Raw genomic sequence first — 9,970 nt, forward strand, 5'->3', positions numbered from 1 at the left:
AAGTTTTGTATTTTTGGGAGAGACAAGGTTTCATCGTGTTTCCCAGGCTGGTATCGAACTCCTGAGCTCAAGAAATCCACGTGCCGTGGCCTCCCAAAGTGCTGGGATTACAAGCGTGAGCCACCACGGCCAGCCTTCTCATTTGTTTTTTATAAGGAAGATACCTCTTCTTTCCTACCCAACTAGAGTATTCTTTTCCCTTTTGTCACTTTTTTTCATGTCCTATATTCCTTCATCTTCATTAATGCATCCATTTAGAAGCAGTGAAAAAGGCAACTCAGAAAGCTAAGAAGAAACACGTAGAGGAATACTCTGAACTATCTGAATATTTTCTTTAGTTTATTAGCTATTTGGAGCTTTGAAACTGGAAAGACCCAGGGGGTGGTGTGCAGAGAGAGACTGAGCTGTAAGAAACAGGAGCAGTGAGCTAAGGGAGATGGAGTAGGGGGGACAAGTTCTAGCACATTCTGTCCAGACTCTGGCTAGCTAGAGGAAGGCGGATGGAGAGCCCATGGTAGGGTTACGTCGATGACAGCATTTTCCTACCAAGCAGTGTAACAAGTGGCTGATTAGGGGGAAGACGGCATGAACAAACGAGAGAATGTGTTTATTATTTGATGTAGGTGGGTTATTTGCTTCATTTTTCAAATCAGTGTATATAATCAGGAAGATTCACCATGTTTGAATAGATTATCAGAGCTGGAACTCTTACACCAACATCTCTGGCACCTTTAGTTTTAGCCCTGAACATTTTATCTTAAAATTAAACATTACCCATTGCCTTAGTTTATTTCATTTATTAAATTTATATTCTTATTTGTTATTTATATCAGCTTCCAATCAGAAGACTATACAACCTCCTAGGGTAAGTTAAAGCATATTAAATGAATTGTGAATGATCATTTGAGGGATTATATTGAGAAATTGGTAATTGAGATATTTTGCAATCTATTTAATGTCACATCAATGAAGAGAATGTTGAAGTCATTGCATGACCATTGCATGAATGGGTCCATTTCTGTTTTGAAACCTGTGTTTGGTCATTTTAGTATCAATGCGATGGAATAAATGATTTCTTAAGATTGTACTGACTTCTCACACCCAGAACTGGAAAGCGGGAATAATAGCTATATTATCTCTGCAATCAGAAGGAAGCTGATTCCAATATATCACATCGGTTAGAGTCATTGAATGTGCATACACAGAATGACAACTTCAAGAATAAAAATGAGGAGGCGAAATTTATATTAAATTGAGTTCATTAAAAATTATAATCTATAAAATAAATGTAAATATTGCTGAAAACATCTATTCGGAGTAGTGATTCGATCCCCTCCCATACAAATGTTTTATCAACATTTTTTTTCCTTAAAACTGTGCTTAAGTTTTCACTGTACCTTAGATACCTTATTAAACCATCTGAGAAAATTCCAAGAAAGGAGTAATTTTAAGAGGGCATAAATGAAGAGAAAAACATATTTATAAACATAGACTTATCACGGGGACAGGCCCAAGAGCTATTTTGGGGAGATAAGCTCTGGAAAAGGATTATATTGTACTTAGCTTCCTATAATGGAGTGATGATAGATTTATCTGGAATGTCAAAGAGAGTCTCATGTCTGTGGCAGGAGGTGGAGGCCACATACGCTTCTAAGCCTGACAAGCCTCAGTGTGCCTGAAGGGCAGGCGGGATGGGCATGTATGTCTACAACAGGGGTATATTCTAGAAACATTAGCGCCATAGCCACATTGGTCACAAGAGGCCAGCAACTCAGCTGGACCCGTAAATCCCAACACGTTTTCTTTCCTGGTTACTGAGTTCAACTTGCGAGGCTGAAAGATGATTCTGTTTTACTCCCACCTCTTCACTGTATTACTTATTTTGTTGTCGCTATTTATGCTTGTACTTGAATATTTTTAGAAGTTAGACTTCCTTGGGCTGAGAGGGATGAAGTGGGAAATTCTGTTTAGAAAAAAAAAATTTAAGAGAATAATACAGTTATTATTAAACTATTAACCAGACTTGGAAAGCTTTGCTTTAACATTTATAGCCTTATTTAGTTTTCGTTTGTTTGTTTGTGGCTGTAGGATTTACTGCGTGCTACATAGTTTAAATATTAGCCTATATAAGTTTTAGTATAAAAGGATATAACATAAATTATATTTCTATGTAAATATATTTTAAATATTTTTCAGAAAGCTGTAGAGGAACCCCTTAATGGTATGTGGTTGTTTCACTCTTAATCCCTTACCAGATCATAATTTGAACTTGCCCACAGTCTAGTTAGAAGGCCCCATCTATGCCTTAGGAAGAATCTAGGTTTTTTTCTTGTTTCTTCCTGCCTTGACATCTCTACTCTTGATTATTCAACAAGAATTACGAGTACTGCTTTTATAATATTCTCACCTGTGGGAAATATGAACTGTTCTGTGTCTAAATAGCTGCTTACCTTAACCAAGTGATATTGGGGCAAGGGAATCGTTGCCCTTTGGTAACTGGCTGAGATGAAGCATGACACCCCTTAGTAGAGAAGGATCCCAGTTACTTCCAATTTCTGATCTACAAATTTTAGAAGATACAGGCTGTTGCCACAGAGTAAGATCAAAACATCTCACTTTCTTTCTTTGTAAACCTAGATCTGATTTCCCAACTGAGTCTATTTGCTTTGTGAATGCTGTCGGTATGATCCACAGAAAGGCTATATAGTAAAATGATAGCTTTACAATTGATTTGGCTGTAGAGTTGTAGACTAGTTAGCGCATCATTGCGTACTTGTTTATTTAGAAATGATTTCTAACTGTGGAACCTTACTAACTGCCTGCTTGGCTTGTTACTAATTTCTAGCATTTAAAGAATCAAAAGGAATGATGAATGATGGTAAGTATAAAATGCACTTAATAATTTTAGATCGGTTAAAACATTGACACTGGAAAACAAAAAAGCTTCTTGAAAATGTGGCTCTTTTTTAGTAAAAGGAACACTATGAAATGATAAAGGTTCTCATTTCTTGATGTATAAAACTTAAATGTACTTTGCTAAAAATTGCAAAACTACTACTATAAAAGCTATAGGGTATCACAAATCAGGCTTCAGTCATATGGCTCCCAGCAAAGAGAAATTGCCACTTTTTGTAAAATGTTTTTCAGATTCAGTGCCTGGTGACTATAACTTTAAAATGCCTTTTATAAGACAGATAAACAATCTGGCACAAATCTTTATCATTTAGATGGAGTTTCTTTTATGCTTGTGTTGGTGATTTTGTTGCATTTAACCCATGGGGACGCTTTTCCAACCAGGAGCTTGGCTCTAACCTTTTGGGAGATGGTGAGAGAGAGAGAGAGAGAGAGGTGTTTCATCCTCAGCTTTTGCTTTTTTTTGGTATATATATAAGGACTCTGGGCTATCAACTTTTAATCTTTACTGAGTATTTCAAAGACATATTTGTTCTTAAAGATACATAGGTTTGAGATATTGAGTGCTGCAAGCATTCATTTTGGTTTTACCTTAACATACTATGATCCCTCAGTTTTGTTGGGGTTTAGTAACTATATGTTTTTATCTTATCAAAAATTTCTTCTTACATTTGACATTTATAATCATTCTTCAGTCATGTACATAGTTTGCTTTGTATTTTGCTGTTTTAAAGTCTGTGACCTTACCTGCCCACTTCTGTAGCAAAGTGCAGCATTTAACTCAGGAAGCTATATTCCCCCAAGTGCCATTAACATTTGCATAAGATTAAAAACACTCCAAACATGCATTGGTGAACAAAGTTTAAAACAATGTATATTCAACATGGTGTCACAGAGTGATCCCGCTTTTGTATGTTTGTGTCACAGCCTTTAAAAGCATGTTTGTTATATAAACCATTAGCCTCCTAAGAACTCTATAGTTCACAGGAATAAATTACAAGACGTTAAAAAAAAAAAAAAAAAAAAAGAACTGGTACCAGGAATTGTGGTGTGGTTTGTTCCCGGAACTGTGGCATGGCATGGCTTGTCCTACGTGGTCACATTCTGATGTCCTCTATGATTTTATTGCAGTGTCCTTTCCTTTTCCTTATTGCTGTCCTTGTTCTGTAGTTGTATGAAGAAACTAAACTTTTCTCCATTTTCAGGAAAGCAGTCTCAAAATCTTGAGTGCCTCTTCCTTTGTTAATTTCTCTTAAGACATGACTTTTTTGAACTCCTGCATCCAGAAATAGTGTAAAACAGTCTTCCGTCGAATATTTGCGATGAAATCGACAATGATCTGCGAGATTCCCTTAATTTTGCTAATATTCAGCTGATCAGAATTTGTTTTCAAAATGTCTGTCTGGTGGGTACTTCCCACTGACAGCTGCCCATTGCTCACAGTGTGTCTGCCTTGTCAGTGAACGAGGTTCAAGGTGCTTTCCTAGGGATCAGAGTCAGTACCATTTTTCCCTTTCATCTACTGCTGATCAGATGTTTATTTTACTTACATTAAATGAATGGTGGAGATCCAAAGTGAATATGATAGAATATTATTCTAGGATCAATGTCTTTTTGCTTTGAAAAATCAACATCTCCTGGCTTTTCCTCAGCCAACCCAGCAAACAGAGATTATCAGACTGTGTTGATTTTTTACTTTCATTTAGCACTGGCCTTTTTCTTACAGAAATTAAAAAGGCTAGTGATTTGCCTGGTTGATATCTCTGACCTTTGCAGATGTATTTTCTTAATTTTTAGGTACTGTATATCTGAAACTATTTTTTTTTTAATGCATCAGCTTTTTAATGGATAGAAAATAGACACAAACAGTGATTGTGTGTTCATTTTTCAATTTTCCAGAATAACTGAACTGAAGTGTGGACTCTGATTTGGAGAGTAGTAAGACGTGAAAGGAATACACTTGTGTTTAAGCACCATGGCCTTGATGATTCACTGTTGGGAAGAAGAAACAAGAAAAGTAACTGGTTGTCACATATGAGACCCTTACGTGATTGTTAGTTAAGTTTTTATTCAAAGCAGCTGTAATTTAGTTAATAAAAGAATTATGATCTATGTTGTGTGCCCAATTGAGATCCAGTTTTTGTTATCATTTTTATTAGGGGCAAAAGTAGAATGGACAGTTTCCAAGAATGATGCCTTTCAGGTCCTAGGGCCTCTGGCCTCTAGGTAACCAGTTTAAATTGGCTCAGGGTGATAATTACTTAGCACTTCCCTGGTGATTACCCAGAGATACCTGTGGCTTCCATCAAACCTTTGCCAACTCAGGTTCACAGCAGCTTTGGGCAGTTACGGCATTAGCTGAGATGCCTCTGCCACTTCTGGGTCAAGGGAATAATAAGTTAAGTACAGGCAGGAATTTGGTTGGGAGCATCTTGTATACCATCTCCGTGTGATGTGATATTGATGGAGATAGTGGTCCTCATTCTTGGGGGTTGCCATTCACACATTTCCCCTTCAGCAAACAGTGTAACGGGTCCTTCCCAGATTTCAGGTACCTTTATTGATGGATATGTTTTCCTTTTATTCACATAACCCCTTGAAGCCCTGTCTTATCCTGCTGTTCCTTGCTTCTGCTGTACAAGATGTAGCACCTTTTCTCCTCTTTGAACATGGTCTAGTGACACGGTAGCACCAGTTGCAGGAAGGAGCCAGACTTGTTCTCAGAGCACTGTGTTCACACTTTTCAGCAAAAATAGCTATGGTTGTAACATATGTATTCCCTTCCTCTGGTTTGAAGGCAAAAATCTACAGTGTTTCTTCACTTCTTTTCTGATCTGGGGCATGAAAAAGCAAGATTGAAATTTGAACTATGAGTCTCCTGCATGGCAACAAAGTGTGTGTCACCATCAGGCCCAAAGGCCAGCCCTTGAACGGGGTTTATTACTGTTGTATCTATGTTGCATGATAAACGCTCATCACCTTCCTCCTGTAGTCCTGCCTCGTACTCCCCTTCCCTATGATTGAAAAGTAAACAGAACCCACATTTCCTCTCCCGGTTAGAAGAAAATTAACGTTCTGACAGTTGTGATCGCCTGGAGTACTTTTAGACTTTTAGCACTCGTTTTTTACCTGTTTGTGGGTGTGTGTTTGTATGTGCATACGTATGAGATAGGCACATGCATCTTCTGTATGGACAAAGGTGGGGTACCTACAGGAGAGCAAAGGTTAATTTTGTGCTTTTAGTAAAAACATTTAAATACAAAGTTCTTTATTGGGTGCAATTATATTTGATGCAAATATTTGATCACTTAAAACTTTTAAAACTTCTAGGTAATTCGCCACGCTTTTTGACTGCTCACCAATACCCTGTAAAACTACGTAATTCTTCCTGTTTGTGTAATAAGATATTAATATTTGTAGTTGCATTAATAATAGTATTTCTTAGTCCATCAGATGTTCCTGTGTGCCTCTTTTATGCCAAATTATTGTCATATTTCATGTTGGGACCAAGTAGTTTGCCCATGGCAAACCTAAATTTATGACCTGCTTAGGCCTCTCAGAAAACTGAACATACTAGCAAGACAGCTTTTCCTGAAAAAAAAAAAAAAATTATGTATACACAAATATATACGTATATCTCTATGTACGTATATATATGTTCTTCCCTGATTGTGTAGCTGTCCAAAATATTAGCATATATAGAGGGAGCTGTATTCCTTTATACAAATCCGATGGCTCCTGCTGCACTTTTTCCTTCTGAAAATAGTTACATTTTCCTAACGTAGTTTGTTACCTTAAAAATCAGTTGCAATGAAAGCGGAGGTACGGGGGGAAAGCAGATGGACTTGAAAAAGAGCCAAACTCCTATCAGGAAAGGTATGAAAATCTTTATAATAAAATGTTTTGTAAACTAAAGTTGTACCTTTTAATATGTAGTAAACTCTTATTAATTTGGGGTTCACTCTTGGATCTCATCCATCCGTTGTATTCTCTTCAATGCTGCCTGCCGTTGGAGGCATTCACTGCCCTAGACAATGCCACCAGAGGTAGCGGAGGAAATGCCAGATAAAATCAACTCTTGCATCACTAGTTGTCAGCTTCTCTGGATAAGGGACCACAGCAGCAGGAGTCCTCCTGCTTGGGCATCACTGGGCCAGTTCCTTCTCTTTAACTCAGATTCGTAATAGCTCCCAAATTTCATCACATCCCATTTAAATGCAGACAATGTTTTGAGCATTTGAGCATCATGTACCTGTTTTGTCCCACAATATGCTTTTTACTCCCTGATCCCAGTTTCTGCTGTCGACTCTTTTCATTCAGTTTTATTTATTGTCTGTTCTCATAGTGACACCATTTGTCCTTTTCTGCAGCAACCTTTCCAGCCACTTTTGCAAAATTCAATTTGTCTACTCCTTCAAAACATTCTCTGGCCCTGCAGCCCCTTCCCCCAGCTCTCCTTGGCAGTCTCTCTCCGTCTGTGTAGCTGCTCTTTCATCTCTTCATTTACCTTTCCTGTAGTTTATAGGAAATAGAACGATGTATCTCTGCTTAGTTCTATTGGTTTTTTGGTCTTGCTCCTCTCCCTTGATTTTAAAATTTCTTCAGTAGCTAGAGGGTTTCTTTGTTCCGTTCTCTCTTCCTGCAGTGTTTTGCATACATCAGACGCTAGGTACATAAGTTACAGATGATTGAGAGTTAGGTGCATTTAGATTTATCGCTTTTTAATAGGGTGAGCGTGAATTTTCTTTTCTTTGACAAATTTCACATGCTCTAAAAACATTCAGAGGTAATGATTTTTCTCCTGGAAACTCCAGGTCCATTCTGTTTAAATCCCTAAGAATGTCAGAATTAAAATAGCGGGGCTATCCTGAAATTGGAAGTATTTCTTTTTTTCAGGATGCTATAGTCAATTTAGTAAGTGACCACCAAATTGTTACTTTCATTAACAAAGCTCAAAAGATGATAAGCTTACTTCTCCATCTCAGTAATAAGCTCTAATCAACCTTCTAGGTTTCTCTTGTCTTAAAATGGGTATTCAAAAAGGGGCATCTGTGGCGTATGTATGGAAACACATACTCCTAATTTACCTGTTGTTGGAAACTGGAGAAATGATTGTCGGGCAATTGTTTATCTTTCATTGTATTTTATTTGGTTGAGGGTTTCTTTTATAAACAGTTTTACTTGTGTCATATTTTAAATTACTAACTGCCATCACCCGCTGGGGGTCCTTTGTTAAGTCATTTTCATTGACTACTAGGGATTCTCCAGGTAACTTTGAAGAGATGAGCAGTGAGTGAGCAGGAAGTTTTTCTGCCTTTAGCTTTGACAGCTCTTAATTATGATCATTGAAGACCAGCTTTCTCGTAAATTTCTCCTTTTGAAACAAAGACAGCCTTTGTACTAAGCTTTTCTGTAAGATAACATCTTAAATCTTAAAATTGATGTTACCATGGCTGGTGAGAGAAGAAAACATTTTGTTTTTATTAAATGGAGCATTATTTACAAAAAGCCATTGTTGAGAATTAGATCCCACATTGTATACTTATCTAGTAACCATTCTAAATAAAGAGAACTCCAGTGTTGCTATGTGCAAGATCCTCTATTGAGAGCTTTTTTGCATAGCAATTAAAGGTGTACTATTTGTCAGTAGCCATTTTTTTGCAGTGATTTGAAGACCAAAGTTGTTTTACAGCTGTGTTACCGTTAAAGGTTTTTTTTTTTATATGTATTAAATCAATTTATCACTGTTTGAAGCTTTGAATATCTGCAATCTTTGCCAAGGTACTTTTTTATTTAAAGAAACATAACTTTGTAAATATTACCCTGTAATATTATATATACTTAATAAAACATTTTAAGCTATTTTGTTGGGCTATTTCTATTGCTGCTACAGCAGACCACAAGCACATTTCTGAAAAAATTTCATTTATTAATGTATTTTTAAGTTGCTCATATTCTAGGTAACAATGTAAAGAATGATTTAAAATATTAATTATGAATTTTTTGAGTATAATACCCAATAAGCTTTTAATTAGAGCAGAGTTTTAATTAAAAGTTTTAAACCAGTCCAATGTGTTTCATAATTATTTTTTAATTAATTTTTTCCATGGTGCGGTGCAAACGTCACATGAGAAAGCAGGAGACCCGGGTGCTAGTCCTGGGTACACTGCAGCTAGCAGAGGACCTAGGAAGCATCTTCCCTGCATTTCAGTGTCTGTCTTTACCTGTAGAATGAGATAAGCCTCTTCAAGACTGAAATGTATGGTTCTCCATTTTAATGATCAGTTAGGACTATTTTGATCACAAGTGATGGAAAACTTAAATCTAAGAAAAATGGGATCTATTGGCCAGTGTAACCTGAAAATTAAGACACAACTGGATTCTGGGCCCCCGAACAGTGTAAAGGACACAATGTCTTGGCAGCTCTCAGATTTACTGTCCTTCATGTGGCTTTACTCTGCCAGGTTTCTTGTGATGGCAAACGGCCAGCTGCGGTCCCAAACCCATTTTCTCCCAGGTTCAGGGAGATTGGAGGGGTGAAAAAGAGCGCATGTCTCTCTCTTAATAGTCCTGTCCGCCCTGGGTTGCACCTCGATGCTCTGACTGAGTCACATGCCGCATTCAGTCACTGCGGCCAGGCATCTCTGGTGCTCTGAACTGACCTGGCTGACTCCTGAGTCTAGACGAGTGGAGGCGGTGGGCTCCAGCTGAGCACGTGTACCTGGCTGGAGGTGCCAGGTAGAGGGGAAGTTCACCTGAAGCAAACTCTGGGGGTCATGTGATGTCATTTGATTTGGGGCACAGTATTACTAGTCAACACTTCATTCCTTCAGTTCTGTATTCCGTGATTCTGCATTGTACGTGTGATTGTAGACCATTTGAATGGAAAATAGTATTTGGCAGCAAAATACCATCTCATTTCTTACCTCATAGGCAATTTAAATTTTATGCACTTATGAGGACTTTTCAATCTCAGCAGGGGTAACTAATGAAGTTCAGAAAGCATTTAATGGCCTGCCTCCTGCACTGGAAGCTGCTCTGAGCAGCACAGAACTGT

General features: G+C 37.7%; 1 protein-coding gene across 1 annotated transcript in view; it reads left to right on the plus strand.

Moving 5' to 3' along the window:
• The window catches only part of CD47 (CD47 molecule), a 44,013-nt gene extending 38,988 nt beyond the window's left edge, over positions 1-5,025 (plus strand). The window contains exons 8-11 of the mRNA XM_039477285.2: positions 834-865; positions 2,197-2,221; positions 2,846-2,878; positions 4,813-5,025. Of these exons, the coding sequence (XP_039333219.1) occupies positions 834-865; positions 2,197-2,221; positions 2,846-2,878; positions 4,813-4,817 (95 nt within the window). The 3' untranslated portion in view covers positions 4,818-5,025. The remainder of the gene's footprint in view (positions 1-833; positions 866-2,196; positions 2,222-2,845; positions 2,879-4,812) is intronic.
• The last annotated feature ends 4,945 nt before the right edge of the window (positions 5,026-9,970 follow it).

Source organism: Saimiri boliviensis, chromosome 8, assembly GCF_048565385.1.
Source record: "Saimiri boliviensis isolate mSaiBol1 chromosome 8, mSaiBol1.pri, whole genome shotgun sequence".
NCBI lineage: Eukaryota > Metazoa > Chordata > Mammalia > Primates > Cebidae > Saimiri > Saimiri boliviensis.